Raw genomic sequence first — 24,548 nt, 5'->3', positions numbered from 1 at the left:
CATCATGCTAGGTGCTGTATCCTCTAGATGCGTTGTTGCCTTTTGCTTTTCCATTTCTGGTATGCTGCATTATAAAAACTAGTGGAGACCCAAACCAGTAACACTCCTTCTTCCTGGTTGCCTTGTCAAGTCTGGGTCTCAGATTCTACATAGTTTCTCTTCAGACATTCATTTCCATTGGGGATTTAGATTTTCTTCATGTTGATGGCTTTCCCTGGAAAAAGGGTGGGAAATGAATTTCAGTTTGCATAGAATTTTGGTTACTTGATTCTTTAGTTCATATTTCTTACAGATTCAGGTCTCAGCTTTTTTTGTTACTAATTTCAAAGCTGAAATCTATCTTGGTGAAGTGAAGTGTTGGAAGGACAAAAGAGCCTGATAGAGGCCCCCCAGCTCTACGACTTCTGACAAATACCCTTGCTGAACAAACCTTAGATAGGTTTCCCTGAGTCCTCTTTCCCACTAGGCCTTTTCCTTGGGCCTTCAGCCAGTCTTAGCAGAGAATCCTGCTAAGTCATCCCCAGTCCTTGATATCTGATCGGTTCCTCATCCTCCACCATTGATGTCTAAGTCCTTTTTTTTTTTTTTTGGTCTTTTTAGGCATATGGAGGTTCCCAGGCTAGGGATTGAATTGGAGCTACAGCTGCCAGCCTACGCCAGAGCCGCAGCAACAGCAGATCTGAGCCAAATCTGCCACCTACACCACAGCTCACGGCAACACTGGATCCTTAACTCACTGAGAAAGGCCAGGGATCGAACCTGCAACCTCATGGTTCCTTGTTGGATTGGTTTCCGCTGCACCATGATGGGAACTCCGATGTCTAAGTCCTTGACCTGTCTTTATCGAGAATTCTTTTAGGCCAATTAAGCAAGAATCTCCCCGTTCTTTGATGTCTCCTCTTAACAATTTTCTATCTTCACCCCCTTGTTCTGCTGTCTTTACTGTATTCAAAATTGAACACAGTTACTCCTATTTTATGACCCCTGTTGTAGTAATCTTGAATAAAGTCTTCCTTATAGTTGTAATAAATGTAAGAATAATATTCCTTTAAGACTCTCAATCATAACCCTTTGTTGAACCCAATCCCCTTGAGTAAGTTCAGTAAGTATGTTGACAGTGGGGACAGTGGAGTGGGGGGGACTTTGGGATTTGGGCCTTCTAGGAGAGACTGAAAGGCCCTGGAGTCCTTGAAGGAGCTGTGAAAATCGTGAGTGTCTTCCATTTGTTCTGCTGTGATTTGGTGGAAAGGACATCGGACTCAGAGTCTAGTAAATGGAAGGAAGTCTTATTATTAATAATTCCTTTACCTTTAGCTCAGATTCCAAGGAAAATGGATAATTTATTCAGACTAACTTTTCTTCTTATGCCATTTACTTCATGTAGTTCTACCTTTTTTTTGTGTGTGTGGAATCATAAGAATTAGGTGTTCGATTCATAACAGAAGCTACAAATTTTCATCAAGACTTGTCACCAGAGAAGAGTTTGTCAAGTGTGTGAAGTATGTGGTCTTGGAGTTGGCTTGGGGTTTCCTTCTTTTTTGCCTTTTTAAGTCCACACCCAAGGCATATGGAAGGCCAGGGGTCAAATTGGAGCTACAGCCACTAACCTACACCACAGCCACAGCAACGCGGGATCTGAGCCGAATCTGTGACCTACACCAAAGCTCACAGCAACACCAGATCCTTAACCCACTGAGCGAGGCCAGGGATTGAACTTGAATCTGCATGGATCCTAGTTGGGTTTGTTAACCACTGAACCATGAAGGGAACTCTGATGGGGTTCCTTCCTTCCTTCCTTTCCTTCTTTTCCTTCTTAGTTTTTTTTTTTTTTTTTTTAGGGCCACACTCTCAGCATATAGAAGTTCCCAGGCTAGGGGTTGAATTGGAGCTACAGCTGCCAGTCTACACCACAGCCAGAGCAACACGGCATCTGAGTCGCATCTGCGACCTACACCACAGCTCATGGCAACGCCAGATCCTTAATCCACTGAGCAAGGCCAGGTATCAAACTCACATCCTCATGGTTCGTTAACCACTGAGCCACAAAGGAAACTCCCGTCTTTCTGTCTTTTTACTCTAGAGGTAGTTTCATCTCAGGTTTACAATCTTGCTTCTTCAGTCAGTGTAAATTATCAGTATAAATTCTATCTAGCACTGTGGGACTTTCCTGTTTACTAAAAAAACACTATTTAAATACCAAATGATGAGCAATACAGCACTCTTGGCACAGACTTTTCCAGCCAGAGGAGCAAGTTCCTGACCTTGTAAATCAAGAGGCTTGGCCTCTATCATTCAAAAGGAATGGAAGAGGCATCAGTAGGGGCCCACCTGTTGTACTGTCAGAGTTGCAAGAGTGCTTGGGAATCACATTAGCATTTTTGAGGACATGAGTCTGCCTCAGACTCCTTATAAATACAGCCTGACTCAGCCACTCTTTGACTGACACCCTTGGGACATGAAGTGGATACTGTTCTTTGGGGCCCTTATTGGGTCTGGCATCTGTGGCCGAGAAAAGTTTTTTGGGTGAGTTCCTTTTGGACTTAATATTATTATTACTTGGTTAGTTCAGAGATATAGGAACCAGATGGATTTGGAAATGAATAGCTGATTATTCTTCAAGTGGTATGGTGTTGGGAAGGAAGACCTGGGCTCCTGTTTCGGCTCTGCCCCTGTATCATTTTGGACCAATTACTTCTCTCTCAGGCTCAGTTTTATCTGTGATATCAGGACTAGGTCTCTGCAGTCCCTCCCCAGGTCCCTAATTCATGCTTGTTCTTTCCCCTCCTAGTTTTTATTTGTAAGGTCAGTTCTAGGCATCTCCTATTTTCTTACTCTTTTTATTATGCACTGCTAAGAATTACCAGAAATTATTTCTAATTTCAACCATACTTAAAGGAAAACCTGGGTCTTGGATTTTGACTCCACCTCTTTTTTTTTGTCTTTTGTCTTTTTTTGTTGTTGTTGTTGTTGTTGCTATTTCTTAGGCCGCTCCCGCGGCATATGGAGGTTCCCAGGCTAGGGGTTGAATCGGAGCTGTAGCCACCAGCCTACGCCAGAGCCACAGCAAACGCGGGATCCGAGCCGTGTCTGCAACCTACACCACAGGTCACGGCAACGCCGGATCGTTAACCCACTGAGCAAGGGCAGGGACCGAACCCGCAACCTCATGGTTCCTAGTCGGATTCGTTAACCACTGCGCCACGACGGGAACTCCTCCACCTCTTTGTTAACGGTGAAGGTTCAGTAGCGCAGAGCTTTCTTATCAGTATTTGGCACATGGAGATTTTGATGGGTCTTGCCTAGCCTTTGCTATGAAAATGGACATACAAGGATATGCTTTGTGTATGTGTGTATGCATGCACACACATGCTTCACACAGAATTCTGTGCAGTCTGCAAAGGATGGGACATTTGGGAGGTAGGAGAGATGAAAGGATGCCATGGTACCCTGCTAGAAGACTGAATTCTAGTAACTCATTACTGCATAATGCTTTGCCATTTGCAAAGAGCTTTCATGTACATTATCTTTTGGATCACACAACTCTGCCAGGCAGGGATATTATTTTCCTCAATTTAAACATGAAAAAAATTCAGCCTTAGAAAAGTTAAGGAACCTGCCCAAGGCCATTTAGCTGGTAAGCAGGGGAGTTGGAACTCTGAATGCAAAACCATATGCTTTTGCTATAACACAAGTTAATCTCCAGCTAGAATGCTGTATCTCCCTGATCTATCTGTATCTGTTAGTTTACTCTCCCTTATACTATCTGGCTAAAGATTAGTTTATTGGGGTAATTACTTATTATGTATTGGGTAGTTTTTATGGTGATGACTTCTGTTTGCACCTGGTCTGTACTGCCAAATAGCTCAGAGAGCTTAGGCATAGCAGGTGGTCAGGGAAGATTTTTCCACAGGCAACTCAGTGGTAAGTGTTTCATAACTACACTTGCTGCCATGTGGGCTGAAGTGTAGAGCTCTCAGTCCCCACTGCAGCTATTCACTTGAAAAATCTTGATTTCTCAGGATACAGACTTATCTTATAATGCAGCAGACCCCTGGATTAAGACAGCTGGGCCTGGTTCTGGAGTGCTCACCACATAGTGCTTGCACAGAAAGGGCTGTGTGTGTGAGCTAATTGCAGATGGTTTTAACCAATAGCTTCATCCTTACCCCCAAATCTTTTCTTGCCTCATAGTAGAGAACCAAGCAAAAGTGGTGGGATTCTTCCTGAGATCCATAGACATGTCCTAGACACCCAGCTTGGTGAACATTTAAAGAAAGGGGAAGCTGGCCTCTGAGCCTTCAAGTGGTTGGGGAAGCCAGGATTCAGATTGGCTTGGAGAAAGGACGATGCTGATGGAGATGAAGATGATGGTTTCTCTCCCCACCAGCCATCACCACACACCCCCTAGTCTCTGTTTCTTCCACCTAACTCACCTTCTCAGTCTCTTTCACTTTGCTGATGTCTTCTGTCCTGGTCTTCACTCATCTTAAGGATAGGATGGTGACTAGGGTACCTAAAGGTTCAGGGCAAGATAACAAGAAGATAGTTGCAGAACTTGTAGCATCAGCAGTAAGGTAGGCATTTAAGGGTTCTGTGAAATCATCTCTTGTGGTAGCTTCTAAGCTTCACTGGGCATGAAGTGAGAAAGGCACAACGAACAGGCCACCTGGCCACCCATGTGGTAAGGGGGGAAAGATAGAAGCTTAGCACCCTGGAGACTCTTGACTATTTAGAACATGGGATGAGTGTGAGAGTGAATGAGAGTAGATCACCAGTCATTGTATTGGCAGCAGCTGGCCAGCCCTGGTATTGGAGGGCTTCAGAGTTAAGAAGACCTGTAGGAACACCTACCTGAGTGGAATAGGAGGGGTGAATGTGGCAGCTTTCAAACCCCAACATGTTCCTCTTCCCAGACCAGTCGTCCATTTTAAAAAGGAGCACAAGGTCTTTGGATTTCCAGATTGTAGGGATAGGTTGTATTCAGCCACTCACACTCTCAAGAGGGCATTTTCTGAATAGAGACACACATGGTGAGGGCAAGAGAAAGACTGCCCTTCACCTGGCACCCACTTATGTTCTCTGCGTTTCTAGGTGTTGGTGGACTTGTGTTCATGAGAATAGTGTTAGATCCTGCCACTCCACCCCCATCCCTGACCAACTTTTAGCACCATCTAAACACTGCCCCTAACTTTGCCTTCGCTGGTTGGGGAAAACCTCATGGGTGATGGTCGTTGGTCATAAAGCCTGGGTGGTGGATTGACTAAAGAAAAGGGATGGATATCCAGGCAGAGGGAATAGCAAGTGCAAAGACGTAAAACACAAAGTACCTGGTGAATTTGGGATTTCAATGATGATGGAGCCAAGAATGTATAGAAGAGGAGAGGCAAATGGGGAAAGACTCCATTCTGCACCAGTCTTTCTACCCTACCTCTCTGCCTCTACAGATGTGTCTTTATCCTTTGGAATGGGACTAATTAGTGCATTATGAAATGGGCTGTTGGGTTTCATCATCAGCAGGGCCAGTTAGATTCCCTGTGTTCCATTGTCATGGCTGTGTACAGGAATGTGAAAGTTTCTGTTGTGAAATTACTGCTTATGGAGAATTAAAGCATGTGCTATGGATGAATGTGTAGCATTTTCATATGCCTAAGAGCCCCTTATTTTTATGTTCCTCTTTTTTCTGTTCTCTCCTGTTCCTTGTTCCTCCTCTTTTCTTTGTGATTAGTCAGTGCTAACATTACAGATGCCTTATTTTGCTAACAGAGATGTTAATGCACAGGCCCATTCCAGAACAACCGTTTTTAAGATGCCCCTTTTTTTCTGCAGTGTTGAGGATGGGTTGTGACAGAGCATGAGTTCTGGACATGGGTCCTGGTACTCAGCCTGGAGGAAGTTTTCCCTTCTGTTTAAAACCGGCTGCTTTTGCATGGCTGCTTGTCTGCAACAGGGAAATGGTAGTTTGATTCCCCATCTTCCCTAGGGCTGCAGTCCAACCCACTAGCAAGCCTGTGGCTTCTCCACTATGGCCTAAGCAGCTCCCATGCTCACCTCCCAGGACCCTGTGGAGACCGGATGAGCTGGGAAAAAGTGAGGCTTTGGCACTGGCATTTCCTCCATATCTGCCACCTTGCAACGGAAACAACTGTGCAGTGGACCTTGCTTCCTTGGGGCCCGGACTAGCCCCCCCTCAAAAAACTCCCAAAGAAAAGTTAAAGTCTGAAAGTCCATCCGGATTGAGCTGGTTTTCTGATGAGAAGATGGTGATCTGCCACGTGAGGCTGCACGTTTAGCTCCCTGTGACAGAACCATTTTCTCTGTCAACAGGTCCTTCAGCCCACAGCCCTCTCTAGCAGCTCTTCCTGCATTCATTCGTGTCAAAGGGATGACGCATGTGACAGTGTTGAGTAGGAATTCATTCTGGCCGTCACCTAGCAACAGCCTAATGGCTCCCCTGGCTCTCTGAACCGGCTGAGAGCACAAAAGCAGCTTTTCAGGCTTGGCCTTCTCCCACCCACACACAGGACTTTGGGGGCCTCTACCCTGCTGCTGCCTCAGGAGCTAAGTGGTGGTGTATAGAAAACAAGTGCAGGACAAACAACAAAGGGGGCTCGGGACTGGCCGGCTCCCTTCTGGCTCTATCAGGGCCCCCTTGGGAGGATGAATCCTAAGTTTAGCCCCAGCACCATGCGTGTGTATAGGGTTCTGGAGGTGGAAGGGGTTGGGAGAGCACCCAGCCTCTCCCCTTTGTGCAAAGAAGAAAAATAGCTAACCTTCCAACGATGGAAGGCTTGTTCTCTTTTCTACCTCTTCCCGGCATGGACATTCAGCCAGAGTTTCAGTCCTAGACCCTGACAGTGAAGAAGTGCTTCTTTATGTCTGAGTTAGCTTGCGTGTAGCTCAGGAACATATCCTTTCTGCAAAATATATATGTTTTTCATTATAAAGTAATATGACCACATTACAGAAAGCAGATATGGGGGGGGAAAAGTAAGTCATCCATAATCCCATGACCCCGAACATAAGCACTGTCAGCATTGCTATATTTCTGTTGTCTGTTTTTCTTCCAATGCATCTGCTTTTTCCATACTTACAGTCATGGCATACATACAATTTTGGGTCTGGTCTTTCACTTAATATTTCCCTTAAAGTTATACCATAAGCACTTTTTCATATTTGCCACGTAGTCTTATTTTTAATGGCTATACATTATAACCCAAGACTAGACCATTTCCGCTCATTCAGCCCTGTTATATCTGGGAGAGTAGGCTTGGGTTTTTGTTTGTTTTGCTTTGTTTTTTGCCAGCCAAAAGCTCACGATTATCTTTTGCTTTTTTTCCCCACTTTCTCCAGGGACCAAGTTTTCAGGATTAACGTCAGAAATGGAGATGAGATCAGCAAACTAAATCAGCTTGTGAATTCAGACAACTTTAAGGTACATAGTTCTCCTTAGTCCTCTTGGGTATCAATTAACCTTGGGGGGAGAAGACTCTTGCTGCACTGGTATTGCTCTCCTGAAGAGTGTCTGTGAATAATCCTGTGTTAGTCAACTTGCGTTTACACAGTTGAGAAAGTCGGTGGGGAGAAGTACAGAGGTGCTGTCTGGGGAGATGGGAGGCCTCAGCAGAGAGCCCCATCATTCTATCTGCTGTGGACATATTAACTTCCTAGACTTTGCCAGGTATTGCCTGCTGGGAAACCGGACCAGATGCAATTGTGAAATGGCTTAAGTTTTCCCTGTGTGGAACCCAGCCCCTCATGGATCACCCAGGCTTTTTGGCAATTGTTCTAGAAGAATGAACTCATTGTGCCTTTTACCTGAACTGTCCTATAACCCGGGTTTTTATTTCTGTTTTCTTCAGCTCAACTTCTGGAAATATCCTTCTACCTTGGTCGTCCTGTGGATGTCCTGGTTCCTTCTGTCAATCTGCAGCCAGTCAAATCCTTTCTGAAGTCCCAGGGGTTAGAATACTCGGTGACTATTGAAGACCTGCAGGTGGGCAGGCCAAGGTCCCTCACTGGTCTTGCATAGGACCAAGCAGCCAGAGTGGACTGACTTGAGGCATTTTCAAGTTCTGGTCTTACCCTTCTTCATGTAACAAATGAAGACACTGAGGCTTATGAAAGTAAAGTACAGTGATTTGTTAGAGTCTGTTGTACTGGAAAGGGCTAAGAAACCAGTCAAGTCTGGATCCAAGTCCTGGTTTTGTTAACTGCTAGCTGTGTGACTTTGGATAAGCTGTTAACCTCTTGAGACACTTTCTTCACTGGTAAAATGGTAATAGTTATACCTACTTCATAGGATTTATTGAGAAGATTAAGTGGTTAAATGTACATAAAATGTCTAATAGTGCCTGGTATGTCATAGATGCCCCAGAAATATTAAGTCTCTCTCCCTTTCCTTGTTTGAAGTCAGCAGGAAGGACAGCATGTGGTGGGGTAGAAGAAGGTGGGACGCTGGTGGGGAGGTGCTAAATAGCATCCTTTGAGAAAGGGAGTATGTCACCAGTAGCCCCCAGTGGAGGGAACATCACTGCCCCCAGCCAGACACCAGCCTCACAAGCTGTATCTGAACAGCAGGACAGTGTCTGGCTCATGGTTCTCTCCTTTACCCGAGGTGGGTTGTGGACTAATTTGTGATTTGGCCTGGGAGTTCCTGATGGCGTGAGCAGCTGTGAGCTTATTAATCATCCTCACATGTCACAGACATCTGCCAGGAACCTTCAAAGTATGAGTAGTTATAAGAATTCTTTGTTTCTGAATGGTTTCCCAAGCTGGGTAGTTCAGAGACACTGGGATACCAGAATGCGGACTGATGTCTAGAAAATTTGTAGTAAAGAATAACCAGATAGCACATATGCTGCTTCAGGGAGTAAGGGGCTTTGAATAAGGTGATGTACATTGAACTCCAAGAAGTAAGATTTTATAGATATGTGGAGAAACCTGGGCCTCCTTTTCCACCTTGACAAGTTGTGTTTCTTGATATGTGTGCTGAGGGTGCTGCCATCTTGGCCAGCCCATGTCCCAAGACGTGAACCTCCATCCCCAGTGGGTCACTTCGTAATGTTGCCCCATGTCGGTTTAGGCCCTTTTAGATAATGAAGATGATAGAAATGCAACACAATAAAGGTCAAGAACGGAGCAGTAAGAACTTCAACTTGGGGCCTACCATTCCCTGGAAGCTGTAAGTATTTCAGAGCAGGTTAAGATCAGGTCACTGGCCTCTTGAGTTTTATAACCCCTCTTGTTTCTTTCCAGGAGATATTAGTTCCTATGACAATACCCCTACACTGAGGGTTAAAATGTGTGCACTTCAATTTCTTTCTAATTCTTAGGTTATTTATCTCCCACTAGCACCTAAGAGCATAGGGAAACACAAAGCAAACACATTTTCTCCTACGTGCATCCTTCCTTTCTTAAGCAACCTCTCAAAGAAAACCATGAAATAATTGCAGTCAGTTCCAGTCCTTGTAATTCAGCCTTCTTCTATCCCACCATAATCCCTGTATTTTATTTACCCAGAATTAAAATGTTACTTATTCCAGGCAACTAGGGCAAGTGATTATTTCCAACGTTAACCAGATATTTCCACTCATTTATCATGACTACTTATAGCAGATATTTATTTCATAAAGCATTTTGGTGCTGTGTTTAGTTAGAAATCACTTATATAGATGACTGACTTTCAAGGTAAGCCAGCCCTTCAGATAAGAAACATGGAGCAGAATACTTTAATATTGGAATTTGAGGAACCAAGAGGGACTGGAATGGGAACTGAATCACATAGTATACAGTTTTCTTAAGTCCCTCAATGTCTTCTTCCTTAGTCCAGAAACTCCACTAGCTCAGGAACACACCCAAATCTAAATTGGTATTCTCCTTCCTGGATATATGTTGGGTATGTGTTGGTCCTTATATTCTAAAGATAGAGTTCCTGGCATGCTTTCTATGAGGCATATACTTCGAATTTTTTTTTTTCTCGATGAAAGTTTTTTTCAAGTTTGACTAGCTAGTTCCACTTCTTTCCCAGGATTGTCAGTAGCTTTGTTTATTGTGTAACACTTCCAGCTGCACTGCCCCTTGATCCTTCTTGTAACCAAAGACAGACATCTGCAAAACAGCTGGATATAAAGTAGGAGTTCAGTCCAGGGCCGTGGATGAAAGCAGAGCTGAGGACCCACACAGGGCTCACACCCATGACGTTAGCTTGCTAATATGAGACGCTCTCTAGCTGAGCTAACCAGTTGCAAATGTCACCCAAGACTCTGGAAACTCCATCCCATCGTCTACCTGCTGCATACAGGAGGCCTCACGTTCCCATCCACTCACTTTTGTTCTCTGGCTTTAGGTGTCATTGTCCTCTGGCTCACAGCTATCTCTTGTTCTTGCAAGGCCTTTAGCTGTGGATTGGTGTACCATCTCCCTCCTGACTTGTTCATTTTCAGTTCTTTCTAAAAACAGCTTTTTAAGAGCTCATCTCCCACAACCACTTAGGCCTTCTAGGTCTCTGTAGGGAATGTCATGTTTGTGTGTGCCATGGTTTTCTTGTGTGTATGGTTATAGTTGCTGTTATTTTTGTCAGTTTTGTGGGTGACTTTTCTCCTGATGTTGGCAGCGTGAATTTGGATCCCGCATCTGGAGACAGCTTAATGTTTTAATTTTATACTAGGTGAGTGTTTCCCCTTATGGCTCAGGCCAGACATTCAGCTTTTGCTACACTGTCAGCATTGGCAGGTAGAGTTTCCAGACCCCTTTCATGGCCAGAATTACCAGTTCCCAGCTCTCAAGTTCCAGCTTCTTGCCCTACACAGGGTGCAATGCCCTCTTCTCCTATCCTGGTTGCTGTAAACCGCTCAGTGCTGAAGGCCTTATAGCTGGTTCCAGGCTGCATCTTCTGCCTTCCACGCTGCTAGCGTAGCTTTGATCCCTCTTTACTTCTGGCACCCACAGTTTTTTTCCTTTTTTGGCTTGGAATCATTTTCATTGTATTTTATCTGGTTTGCCTATATATTTAGGAGGTGATTTCTTGTTTCTGTTCGGTCTCCCATATTGGCTGCAAGTCTGATAAATCCTTTAAGCTTGATTTCACTCTATATTGATTGCACGTTTCCCTCTCTGTGAAGCTGCTTCTTTTGGTTTTAAGGTCCAAATAAAAATTTGTTTATTTCCTTCTTTTGACCCTTAAAAGGTTTGAACAACTAAGGTGGATGAACTCTATTTAAATCAAAAATTTTTTTTTAACTGAAAGCAAACGGAAACATTCATCGTTATGATTTATACAGCTCTTGCCTTCTCAAAGCCTTTAGAAGACTCATTTATTATATTGTTTTTTTGGGGGGGGGGCACTGTACCCACCATATGGATCTAACCTGAACTTCTGCAGTGACTAGAGCTGCTGCAGTTGGGTTCTTAACCCACTGCGCCACCGTGAGAACTCTTACTTATGTTTATTATTAATGCAATGATTTTGTTTCTATTTTTTGTTTCATAGTGTATATAATATATTTGGTGTTACATATATTTGTGATGTATGTTGATTTTTTTTGACTGATGTAGAAAGTGATCAAAAAAGTTTGGAGAGCAATGCTTTCAAAGAACCTTCTCTAAATGGGGCCCTTGCTGATGATCCAGCCTTGTATGGTGCAAAGGGCCACAGTGTTGGAGCAGTATCTGCACAAGTCTATCTACCCTAGTTTAATAGACTATACTTTTGTGGACAAATAAAATGTGCTTTTTTTCCTAGAAAACTAAAAATGGATTCTTTAGGCAGCTCCTTAAGAACAAACATTCCGTGCCGATAATATTGTCAACCCCAAGGTTAGAGGACTGTAAGAAATCATTGAGGTCAACAAGATAAAGTTCACAGATACCCACCCAGAGCTGAACAGAATTTAATTTAATTATATTTATTTATTTAGGGTTGCACCAGCAGCATATGCAAGTTCCCAGGCTAGTGGTCAAATTGGAGCTGCAGCTGCCGGCCTTTGCCACAGCCACCACAACACCAGATCCAAGCCACCTCGTCTGTGACCTACATCACAGCTTGTGGCAACACTGGATCCTTAACCCACTGAGTGAGGCCAGGGATCAAAGCCACATCCTCATGGATACTAGTTGGGTTTGTTTCTGCTGAGCCACAGTGGAACTCCCTGAACAAAATTTTAAAATGCCCCTCTTTTACTTTTTCACCCTTCAGATTTACCATGAGATGGAAAGCATTGCCAGAGATTTTCCTAACTTGGCGAGCCGGGTGAAGATTGGGCATTCATTTGAAAACCGGTCCATGTATGTACTGAAGGTAAGGCCCATGTACTTTGAAGGGCCTGACTGGACTCAGGCTCTTGGTTCCTTGTGTCCAGGACTCAGCCCTCACGCCTCTTGAAAGAGGCAGCTTTGTAGGACTTCCTTGATTTCAGGGAGAGGCTGATGTTGGGAGACATCTACCTGGGTTCAAATTTGGTCTGCCAGAGGGTCTCTTGCTTGTGCCTAATGTGTATGGGGGGAGTTAGAAAGCACACAACCCCATTCTAAATTTTGGCCAAAAGGCAGGATCAAGAAAAAAGCAGCAGATGATTAAAGTGCACAGATTGGCTGCTTTTGCCTCCATTCCCATCTTTCCCCCAACAATTGGGGTCAGTCTACAAATCCTGTTCTGCTTTTTAGGGGTTCTTATTGGAAAAGCAATCTAGGAAGCTAATTTTAGGGTTGATAGAATTTTAAAGCCAGGTCTATATGATCCTTGGCTGTGCAAAGTTCTAATTTCCAGATATTTATAACAGATTTCAGCTCTGTATTGGCAAAAGAGGTAGAGAATTTATGGCCATGACATAAATTATATAAATAATCCAGCAAAAGAGTAAAAAGGAATTTGGAGATACAAACCATGGAACGGCTGATGGTGCCTTAGCCTTAGCTCTGTACAAGCCCTGAAGAACCCAGGCCTATAGCAATGGTGAAATTACCAGTAGGAGAAGACCTGGCATCGAGCTGTTTGCTATAAAGTAATCTACATAAATTTATATTATTTGCCAACTGATGGAGACCCTGGCTTGCTTCATTAGCACCAAGCTCTGACCCAAGGGGGCCCCACACTAAAAGGCAGCAGCCAGAATTCATTTCATGCTGTTTACAAAGAGCTATAGTGAACCCTCCCTTCTTCATTTTAAAACTGATTTCATTTATTGCATCAACTACAATAGGCTGGTTCATGCACTTTTGTGTCTCTCTCTGTTGGGGTACCATTTGAGGTCTTTCAAGAGACATAATATTATCTCTAATCACCCTGGCATTATAATTCACAATAGCAATTGTTTCCCCTTCCCATTTGCTTCAAACCCTGGAGCGGCTCAAGCTTCCCAGAGCTGCGGAGCTGCGGCTGGGCCCTGCCAGCCAACCAATTAAACTCCCTGGTCACGGAGAAGCCTGATAAATAGATGGTGCCCTCAGGAACATTTGGTCTCTGAATGATCTTAAATGGATTAAATGAATAGGGGCGAGCTGGGAAGAGGAAAGGAGAGGTGAGGGGAGACCCGGGCGGGCAGGAGGGTCATTTTCTGGCCTCTTTTTCTTTCCACAGTTCAGCACTGGAGAAGGCAGGCCACGGCCGGCCATTTGGCTGAATGCAGGCATCCATTCCCGGGAGTGGATCTCACAGGCCACAGCAATGTGGACCTCGAGGAAGGTCATGTCGCCTGGTATTAGCCCAGAATTCTGGTGGACTCAGGGTGTCCCTGCAGTGTCCCATGTGGCTGAGCTCCTTGGACAAGTTGGGAAAGCCCTCTGCACAGATGCAGTAGGCTGGGAGTCCTTTCTGATCAGAGAAGCAAAAGATCAGAACCCACAGTCAGGCCACTGTGGCTAAATGACAAAGTACATTTGTGGCAGCGAGCAAGCTAATGAGCTGCAGAAGTGGCCCCGAAACACTGACCCGTAGTGAGACCCACAGGAAAGGAGCTGGGCCTTCTCAGATAAGCTTTGCCTTCAGCCCCTTCCAGGCCCCCTAGGCCCCCAGGGACCTCATGCTATCTCCATATCCCTCTGGAAAGTCTGCTTTAAGCCAGCACTGGGGGAGGACGGGTGGTGCAAGCGGAGGATCCATCTTCCCTACCCTTCGCATGGAGGCCCAGATTCCTAGTAATCACTGTGATGGGTGGCTCTTCCCTCCCATGTTCCTACCCCCTGGAAGGAATAATAGACCAGGCAGGCCAGGACTCATTGAATTTGATGTCATTAAGCAGCCAGGTTCCCCAGGTTTGGACGTGCTTCGTGGGCTTTGCAGAGAGCTGTACCCGTGAGGGTGGCAGGGAGCAGCAGAGGGTGGGTGCTGTTCCGGGAGCTGGGCATCTGGGGAAGAGCCACAGGCTGAGACCCAGCACCCCAGCCTGCAGTGGCATTGCTGACAAGCTTGTTGTCCTGCTCAGATTGTATCTGATTATGGGAAGGATCCAGCCATCACCTCCATCTTGGAGAAAATGGTATTTTCTTGTTGCCTGTGGCCAATCCTGATGGATATGTATACACACAAACTCAAGTGAGTATTACTGACAGAAGTTAGAGTTAAGACTTGTTTGTTGAATTCCTTGCTTTGCCGCTGAATTGTTGCATGACCTTAGAGAAAACTTCTACAAAATATGAATGTTAGACGTTTCCTTGGGACTCATTTTCTAGTCATTCTCTGAGCTGAAAGGCACCAGAGAATATTTTTCTTAGAGAGAGTAGTCTAATGAACTCCCTGTTATGGATCTTGCACAATTATCAACACTTTACCAATCTTCTTTTCATTTCTTTCCCTCCCACACACTTTTTTCCCTGACGTATTTTAAAGCAAATTCCAGACGTCAAGTTTTATTCCATTCAAAACTTCTTTGGTATTCATCTCTGGCTGATGATAATTAAAACAACCAACAATATACCACTATCAACTGTAAAAAAATAATGGAAGTTCTTTAACATTATCTGATATCCCTAATTATTTTTAAAATGTCTTTGAGTCAGTTTGTTGAAATCAGAATCCAGATAAGTTCTGTATCTGCCTTTGGTTGTTATGGCTCTGCAGTTTTCTTTTTATTCTACAACAGTTCCCTCCTTCCCCCATCCCTTGCCCCCATGTATCTTTTTTTTTTTTTTTAATTTAATGGCCACACTTGCAGCATATGGAAGTTCCTGGGCCAGGGATTGAATCTGAGCTGCTACCTGCAGCAATGCTGGATCCATAACCCACTGCACTGGGCTGGGGATAGAACCTGTACATTTGCAGTGACCCGAGCTGCTGCAGTCAGATTCTTAACCCACTGTGCTATAGCCAGAACTCCTCCCACATATCTTTATTTTTATTTTCATTTTTTTTTTACTTTCTAGGGCTGCACCTGTGGCATATGGACGTTCCTACACTAGAGGTCGAATCAGAGCTGCAGCTGCTGGCCTACTGTAGCCACAGCCACAGCAACGCTGTGGGATCCAAGCTGTGTCTGTGACCTACACCACAGCTCATGGTGAGGGCCGGTTCCTTAACCCATTGAGCACGGCCAGAAAATTGAACCCACATCTTCATGAATACTAGTTGGGTTCATTACTGCTGAGCCACAATGGGAACTCCCTCCCACGTAGCTCTTAAAATACCATTCATTTGTTGTAGAAACCAAGTAAATTGTCCTGTAGAAGTGTCACATTCTGAATTTCCTGGGTGGCTTCTTTGTTGTGTGGCATTTAATTTATCCCCATCATCCTCTGTATTCTCTGTTCACTTGTGGTTAGATCTAGATGCTTGATTGGATTCAGGTTAATTTTAAGGCACTGTGCCTTTTTAGTTGCTGTGTTCTCCCTATCACATCCGTGATCCATAATGTCCATTTGTTCCTCTTTTACCGAAGCCCCAAATTTTTCAGTGGATTTAGGTGGTGTAAGACTAGATCTTGCAATTATCAGCTTCTTATCAGGACATTTTGGAGAAGTCCTTTTTATGGAGCCAGAAGGGCTAAGCCTCCTCCCTCTGGGGGATGAGAGGAGTAAGTGAGGGCTGAAACCCCAATGATCCTCCACATTTCTGGAGTTGCTTCCAGAAGTGCAGGCAGCTTGCCCCATCCATGGTGCCATCTCCAGCATAAGCCTCCAAAGAAAACCTTCACCTCTCCTGTGTTCTGACCCACCTCTGAATGTTGTTTCTTCCTTGGTGGATTTTTCAGAACCGATTTGGAGGAAGACACGGTCTCTCAATCCTGGAACCCACTGCATTGGTACTGATCCAAATAGAAATTGGAATGTTAGTTTTGCAGGTAAGTGAGGGGACAGTTTTTAAATCCTACTACCCCTGGGTAGCCTGGTCACAGGACTTTGAGCTGGCAGTCGGGGAGCTGGTTTCCAGGCTAGCTCTATTGCTGGTTCATTGAGAACTTGGGTATATCCTTTACTCTCACTATGTACTGTTTTTTTATTATTATTATTTTTTTGTAATTTTGAAAGGGGATGACGCAGCAATTCCTGTCTTCCAGGAGAATGCTAGTATTTTAAAAAACTGTTCTATCTTAAGTATACAAATACATGGGCCTACCTTAGACCCTGGTCATCCGGCTTTTGGGCAAGTTACTGGGTGGGTGGAAGGCTCTTGGTGGCAACTCAGAAGAGCAATTAGCACTGTTACCCCAACAAGCAAGATGACATTGTGAAGATTAAACTACAGTAGTTTACCCTTAGATGTGTAAATACGAACCTCAGCCCTTTGATGTCATGGAAAGGGAAGGAGAATTAGGAGAGCTGGATTCTCAGTTCCAGCCATTTAAAAATCATCCCCACAATAGTGCCAACTGTGGGCCAGGTACTTTCCCATATATTATCTTATTTAATTCTTCTGACCTAGAGAGTGAGTTTTCTTATCTAAAGTGAGACAGTTAAAGCTCAGAGACAATCTCAAGAACATGTGGTTGATAAGAATTAGGATCTAAACTCACCAATTCCAGATCTTGATAGTTCACTTTCACTTTTCCACAACTGTACTGATGTTTGTTTTCAATGTAATGTTTAATGTAATGGTTTGGTTTAATGTCATGGTTTTAACTCTCTTTCTTGCAGAGAAATACCACACAAACCATTGGGGGAAAAATAATGTGACGTGGGAAAAGAGCTGATATAAATGTGGGAATTGAGGGCATCAGAGTTAAGTCACAAGGGGGTGGTTTCACACACACATCAGATACCTTAGGGGCTGTATTGTGAGGTAATACAGAAGGCAATAATTCTAAATACCTGTCAAATAATCAAGAGATTTAAGCTACAATAATAGATTACTTTTGGCAGCACTTGGCCAATAAGATCTGAACCAAGAGACTCAGCTGACACCAGAATAAATGGAGTCATTTTCATTATTAATTGGTATTCATATTAATTATCTAGAATACTTATTAATTATACCTCATTGTCAAGTATGATATTAATTATTTATGACAACTGTTAGTAATACAATACAAGGTCAGCTCTGTCCATTTAAAGGAGTCCTACCAGTTTTCCTGCTCAGCTGTGGCAGATCCAACACTCCGACCACCCACTTCCACACCCTCCCTACAATATACACACACTGTGAACCGAGTTCTCAGGGGACAGGGGTGGCCAGCAGTGGCCTACCCATACCTTCTCCCCCTCCTCTGGGTTGAGTCTCCTGCATTTCTGTTTTCTTAGCCTATAGGTTAATGTTTCTACTTGGGCCACCCCCACAGGAGAAGGAGCCAGTAACAACCCTTGCTCTGAAGTATACCATGGAGCCCATGCCAGTTCAGAAGTGGAGGTGAAATCAGTGGTAGATTTCATCCAAGGACATGGGAATTTCAAATCCTTCATTGACCTGCACAGTTACTCACAGCTGCTGATGTATCCATATGGGTACACAGTCAAAAAGGCCCCAGATGCTGAAGAGTTGGTAAGTGGTGGGACTGCTGCCCACCCAGCCCTGGGTGCCACTGCAGTAGTGGTTCTTGAGCTTTATAGGGAAAGTTTAGGAGCTGGGCTTGTTTCATTAAAGGCCCGATCTTCTCTCCCTGTTCTTTGCCATGGGCCCTCAGACCTACTGGGAACAGGAAGAAGATGATGCCTCTTATTTGTGTGTTTGCTATGAGTTCTAAGAACCACGCCTGACCCCGTCTGCCCTTCTCACTCGTTTTTCTGCCCAAAATATATTGCGGACCCACTGCATGCCAAGAACTTTGTGTGGCATTGTGGTGGGCAAGTGGGAGGTACTCCTCACTTGGGTAAGGTAGAGTCTAAGTAGGGTGCAGGCCACAGCCTAGGGGTGCCCTGTGTCACATGCAGTGACTCACCCCAGGGTGTGAGCAGGCACTTAGGGTGGACCAACTGGAGGGGGCTGGCATCTGCAGAGTGATTGCAGGCCCCTCTCTCTATGGTGGTTTGCTTGACTGTGCTCCTCTGCCCTGGGCCACAGGTAGCTCATAAGCCTCCTGGCACATGTAGCCCCACCCAGGGCTTATGGCTAGGCATGGGCTAGATTCTGGTCTCAAGCAGGTGCTCTGTGTAGGGCACAGCCATGCATGGCATTTCTGTCCTCACCATGGGAACACCCAACTGTTAGAAGATTTTTCTCTTGGAAGTTTCCACTGTGGTGCATCTGGCGTTGTCTCTGTGGTGGTGTGAGTTCGATCCCCAGCCTGGCACAGTGAGTTAAAGGTCTGGCATTGCTGCAACTGTGGCATAGGTTTCAGTTGTGGCTTGGATTCGGTCCCTGACCTAGGAACTTATATATGCTGTGAATGTGGCCAAAAAAAAAAAAAAGAAATATATGTATATTTTCTCTCGAACATACTTGCCCTTTCCTTGTTCTTGAACATGACGTTCTCCTCCCTGATAGGTGAAGATGGTGGTGCTTTTTCTTGATTTATCTTTTATTTATTATTATTATTATTATTTGTCTTTTAAGGGCTGCTGCCACAGCATATGGAAGTTCCCAAGCTGGGATCAAATTGGAGCTGAAGCTGCTGGCCTACACCACAGCCACAGCAATGTGGAATCAAGCCACATCTATGACCTACACCACAGCTCACAGCAACGCAAGATCCTTAACCCACTGAGCAAGGCCAGGGATCAAACCTGCATCCTCATGGATGCTAGTCTGGTTCATTACTGCTGAGCCACATGGGAACTCCTGCTTTTTCTTGATTTCTAATGGGGTGATGAGTAGCCCTCCAGATCTGTGAAGAGCTTGAATATGGTTCCTCCCACTTGAGTTTATAATATGAATGCTTTCAGATTGCTTATCTGGTCCTCTTCCACCTCTCTTCTTTTCCCCTTCCCCAGAATGGAAGTCAAGAGGGTATTGGAGGAATCATGCCATCTTCCTCATTTTATAGTCAGGGCTTGGTTCTGGTTGGATGGGAAAGAAGAAGGGACCAGTAGGGAACATCGGGAGTGGGGTGGGGAATCTTCCAAACTATTGTCATACGGAGCGGCTGAGGAATGTCTGGCTTTGGGATCCATTCTTTCTCACTCTCCTGATTTCCTCGCTTCTAGGATGAGGTGGCAAGGCGTGCAGCCAAAGCTCTGGCTTCCCTGTCGGGCACTGAGTACCAAGTGGGTCCCACCTGCACCACTGTCTGTAAGTACTCACTGTGGTTGTTGGTTATTAGGAAACACTTTTGGGAGTGGGGGGAACACTTGAATTGGAGTGGGAGAAGAGCTGCCAGCCAGCCTTCCGATGTTGTAAGTCGGCTTTTGTTGTTAATGATGGGCGGAGCTTGTGTCTAGCCTGTATGATGATAGCTGTCTCAGGCAGCCTTTATCAGTGTCATCATCACTCTCATGCTCACTATCATGTGTCCCTGATGAGTAAAGTCCTGTCAACATGGTAGAATCTGTGACCTGAAAGATCCTGACATTTTATCAAAAATTCCTATACCTCCTCATTCCATCCTCAAAGGAAACCCACCTTTGGCTTGGCCAGCTAAGGTGGTGGTACAGGGGACCCCCTCACCTTCCTGTCAGAAATGAGCATGTGTTGAATTAGGGGTTCCTCTTGACAATGGTTAACATTGAGCTGAAAAAACAAAAACAAAAACAAACTCTATACCAAGACTCCAGAGTTGAAGATGATCTTGCGGCTCATTACCCCAAACTCAACCTCTATTTGAGGAAATACCTTTGTTTTGGTTTCTTACTGAAATATTTCATCTGAGCATTTCCCTCTGTTCCTGATGAGATCCTTCTAGTTCCCTTATTCTGTGAGTCTGATCTTTAAATTTTAAGATCAAATTGAAGGGCATGCTTATTCTCTCAGACCCTAGATATAAATGGGAAGCAGAAACACAAAATGTGAGGAACAAAGCTCCTTTTAAGCAAGTTCCCTTCATTTCCCTTCTGGTGCCTCCTCTATAAATAGTTTTCTAGTCCACCCTCAAAGCCCCTGCAAACTTGCTGACACTTCTTTCCTCTTCCATACTGTACCTTGCTCTCCCATCCTACCTACTTTGTCCTCAACTCACTGTCCCCCTCAGTCTTCTTCTGTGAAGATTCTCCATCCCACCTCCCAGGTCCTCCTCTGCACTCTGGTCTCAGCACTCCTGTCTGTGATTTGCATGCCACCAAGCTGCATAAAGCACTTAGCATGGTGTTGATGTTTGTGTTGCTAATTGCGACAACAACCATTAATTATTCATGGTTTATTATTATCAGTGTTGTTGAATGGGAACTCCTCAGAATAAACGTCTCAGGAGAGGTTCTCCACCCTTTGTTTCATTAGTCAGAACTGAGTGCTATACTAAAAAGAGCTAAAGGGACTTGGCAGGAGCCTCTAAGGAGGTCCTCTCAGAAGCTCTGCAGGTTACCAGGGGCCTGGCTTTTGGGTCAGACACCGATTTAAAGAATGGTGAAGAGGAAGGGAAATGTCAAAAATATTCTTCACATGACAAAAACATTCTTCTCCCCATTATAAGCTGTGCCAAAATCTAGAGCTACTCATCATATTCCCCCAACAAAAGAGAAAGGCTCTCCTGAGTGTTGTCCAGGAAATGGAATATTTCCTACCTTTTCAAGAGCCCATCTCATGTATTTTTTTATAGGGTTTGTCTGCCCTCCTTTCTTCCCAAAAATGAAATCAATTTTTGTATTAAATACACCCCAACTCCCTAGGTTATGGTATGCACTACATAGTTGATATTTGTCCCTTCAAGTGCTGGATTTTATCTTAGATTAATCATTTTAGATGAAAATAATTCTAAAATAGATTTTCATACTTTCCTGCCTTCTTCATGACCTAGTGGCCTTCTGAATGTCAGTTGTTGTATCTTGAAGGCTCTGTGCTATATCTGACTGTTCAATCCTTATGCTTTTTAGCCTGTTTTGCTTCTTTAATTCTTTTTTTTTTTCTTCCTTTTTCCCTTTTTAGGGCCACATGTGCGGCATGTGAAAGTTTTCAGGATAGGGGTTGAATTGAAGCTACAGCTGCTGTCCTATACCACAGCCACAGCAATTCGGGAACCCGAGCCGTGTCTTCAACCTACACCATAGCTTACGGCAACGCCAGATCCTTAACCCGATGAGTGAGGCCAGGGATCGAACCCACATCCTTATGGATCCCTAGTCGGGTTTGTTAACCTCTAAGCCACGAAGGGAACTCCCTGCTTCTTTTATTCTTGTGCCTGCTTTTTGGAGTTTTCATGTCTGCTTCTTTAGCCACCCTTTCCTTTCTTCTTCACTGATTCTGATCCACTAAGGACTTCAAAACAAGTTCTTTGGGTTTGTTTGGCTTGTACATAGATCGTATTAAGGATGTTCATGACAGCATTATTTATAGTCATAAAAAATTGGTAAGGGAGTTCCCATTGTGGCTCAGTGGTAATGAATCTGACTAGTAGTATCCATGAGGGCGTGGGTTTGACCTCTGTCCTTGCTCAGTGGATGAAAAACCCAGCATTGCCATGAGCTGTGATGTAGGTCACAAATGGCTCGGATCTTGCATTACTGTGGCTGTGGTGTAGGCCGGCAGCTGCAGCTCCGATTTAGCCTCTAGCCTGGGAACTTCCATTTGCTGCAAGTATGGCCCTAAAAAGACAAAAAAACAAAACAAAACAAGACTGGCAAGTACCTAAATGTTCATTAGTAAGTGCTGGTTAAAAACACATTTGGTACATTCATACAATGAAACACTATGCCCTTAAATGAACAAGGTGGATCTATGTGTGCTAATAAGGAACAATCTTCAAATATTAATTAAAAATACAGTGTGCAGAACAGTGTTGATAGTATGTTCCTATATTTTTATTTTTTTTTTAAAGAGTAGGTAGACTTAGCAAGGACCCAAGTAAGGTGAGGTTCATGAACTCGATCGTTTTGCTCAACATAGGGCTTCTTGCCTTCTTCCTGAATTTAAAATCTGTTCTGAAATTCTTGAGCTTGCCATATAAATAACTTCTATAAACCCCTGGTGCCATGGTCTTTTTTTTTTAATTCAACATTTCCTTAGGGTAGAGAAAGGCTGTGGGACCTATGCAAGGATTTCAGAGAGCACAGGAGAGCCTGTTCCATAACTTCAGGAAGCATGTAATCACAGCAGAAGCAGCATCTCTGGAAAATCACAAATGGTATCATATCATGGGAAACCCCCTCAGGAACAAAGGGAGAATCAGGGATCCATATTTTCATTTAACAGACATGTATATACTGAATGGACCAGGAGTAGGCTGAAGAAAGCATGGGCTTTGTCAGATGGATCTGGGTTTAAATTCCAGCCCTGCTAGTTTCTACCTGTATTTTCTTAGATAAATTATTCATTCTGAGCCTGGATTTTCTCATCTGAAAAACAAGAACAATAATACCTACCTCACTAGTTTCTTAAAGATTAAATGAGATCATAGATGTAAGCTTTCCGGTATGATTATTGGCTCACAGTAGATGTTCATTAAATGATAGCTGCTATCGACGACATCATTTTATTGTTTGGTATCATCTACACTTTGCACTTTGGCCAATTTCTGCCCTAGTAGAGATCAAGTGAGAAGCAGCAGGAAAACAGGCCTCTTGCCTCTCCTTAGCTTTTTGGCAAAGGGAAGTCCCAAGGGCTATGCTTCTTTCTCTCTGTGCATCAGTTATCTCTTGCGATGTAAAAAGTTATTCTAAAATTTAGCAGCTTAAAGCAATGAATGCTAATTTTCTTAAACAGTTTCTGTTGGTCAGGGACTCAAGAACAGCCTAGCTGGGTGTCTCTGGCTCAGGGTCTCTTGGAAGGTTGTAGTCCAGGTGTATTCCAGGGCTATAGTCATTTGAAGGCTTAAGGGGGCTGAGGATCTGCATCTCAGATGGCTCGCTCAGTTACCTGGCAAGAGAGTGGTAATTATTGGCAGTGAGTTGGTCACCCTATAGACCTCTTTATAGGGCTGCTTGAGTGACCTTACAACATGACAGCTGGCTCACCCCAGAGCGAATGATTCAAGAGAGAGCCAAACAGAAGTCACAGTATTTGTGATGGAGCTGTGAAGGCCACACACCTTCATTCCTGTAGCCTCCTATTAGTTGCACGGGTCAGGCCAGCCCTATCCAGTGTAATAGGGCACTAAAGAGGATATGAATACCATGCGACAGGGATCATTGTGTCTGCCTAACACACTCTATGAAGATTGGCTTTGAGTGACTGAAGGAGTCTACACGGTGAGTTGGTGATAAGATGGAAATAAAGATTTAAAATTTCTTGGTTGAGACTAGTGAATACCCTCAAAGTGCAGGACAATCTGAAGATCAAGCCAAGGTTTATGTATTGTAGGCTTTTCACGAGGAACTCTGGATTGCTAAGAAACCACAGGTCAGTAGAGCTTCTGGCCCCTTTTCATCTCACCTTGAAAGGAACTAGGCTTCAAAGATGTTTTCTCTTTTGACTTAACAGATCCAGCTAGTGGGAGCAGCATTGACTGGGCATATGATAATGGCATCAAATATGCATTCACTTTTGAGTTGAGAGATACTGGGCACTATGGCTTCCTCCTGCCAGCCAACCAGATCATCCCCACTGCAGAGGAGACCTGGCTGGGGCTGAAGACCATCATGGAGCATGTGCGGGACAACCTCTACTAGATGAGGAGCGCAGCTCTATCTACATTTGTCTATCCCTGTGTACACCCACACACACACTAGAGCCACTGTCAAAGGGAGCTTGTTCCTTCACAAGTGAGTGAAGCCTCTGGCTTTGAAGAGAATGCTGGTCAGCTTCTCTCCAGCCCTATTCCTTGAAGTTGGTGCGTCCTGATGGTGCACTGGGAGGAGCTCTCCTGTCGTCCTCTTGTATTTTGGTTCTGCCTGTTTTGTTGATCCCTTTGTGTATGTCTTTCATTCCATATAGCTAGTTGGGCAGGCCACACTTAGGGTGGCACATTTCTACCTCAGTTTTGGAACAAAAGGACTTCTGAAATGATTCTCTAGTCCATCCAGTTTAGCCACACGTGTGACCTTACTCTAATGGGGGCCCCAAGACAAGTGCTGTGGGAGATAATGCCTTTCTTTTTTAGATCAGTTTCAAAGATGACACAGAACTTCCTTTAATTTATCTCTCTTTTTTGGACATGTATTTCTTT

The 24,548-nt window shown here is 44.3% G+C and overlaps 2 protein-coding genes across 3 annotated transcripts in view; both read left to right on the top strand.

Moving 5' to 3' along the window:
* Positions 1 to 2,206: 2,206 nt before the first annotated feature.
* Positions 2,207 to 24,515, top strand: CPA4 (carboxypeptidase A4). Its single transcript, XM_047762973.1, is given in 15 exon segments — positions 2,207 to 2,523; positions 7,351 to 7,432; positions 7,860 to 7,884; positions 7,887 to 7,993; positions 9,083 to 9,106; positions 9,108 to 9,153; positions 9,156 to 9,181; positions 12,194 to 12,295; positions 13,574 to 13,678; positions 14,418 to 14,469; positions 14,472 to 14,531; positions 16,179 to 16,268; positions 17,703 to 17,902; positions 19,504 to 19,588; positions 23,864 to 24,515. Coding segments are annotated over 15 exon segments (1,260 nt in total). The 5' UTR covers positions 2,207 to 2,455; the 3' UTR covers positions 24,052 to 24,515.
* Positions 19,527 to 24,548, top strand: part of CPA5 (carboxypeptidase A5) — a 54,259-nt gene continuing 49,237 nt past the window's right edge. For both annotated transcript variants that reach the window (XM_047762970.1, XM_047762969.1), the window contains exon 1: positions 19,527 to 19,588. The gene's annotated coding sequence lies outside the window, so the exon portion shown is untranslated. The remainder of the gene's footprint in view (positions 19,589 to 24,548) is intronic.

Source organism: Phacochoerus africanus, chromosome 16 (genome assembly GCF_016906955.1).
Source record: "Phacochoerus africanus isolate WHEZ1 chromosome 16, ROS_Pafr_v1, whole genome shotgun sequence".
NCBI lineage: Eukaryota > Metazoa > Chordata > Mammalia > Artiodactyla > Suidae > Phacochoerus > Phacochoerus africanus.
This window is presented reverse-complemented; position numbering and strand designations above follow the sequence as displayed.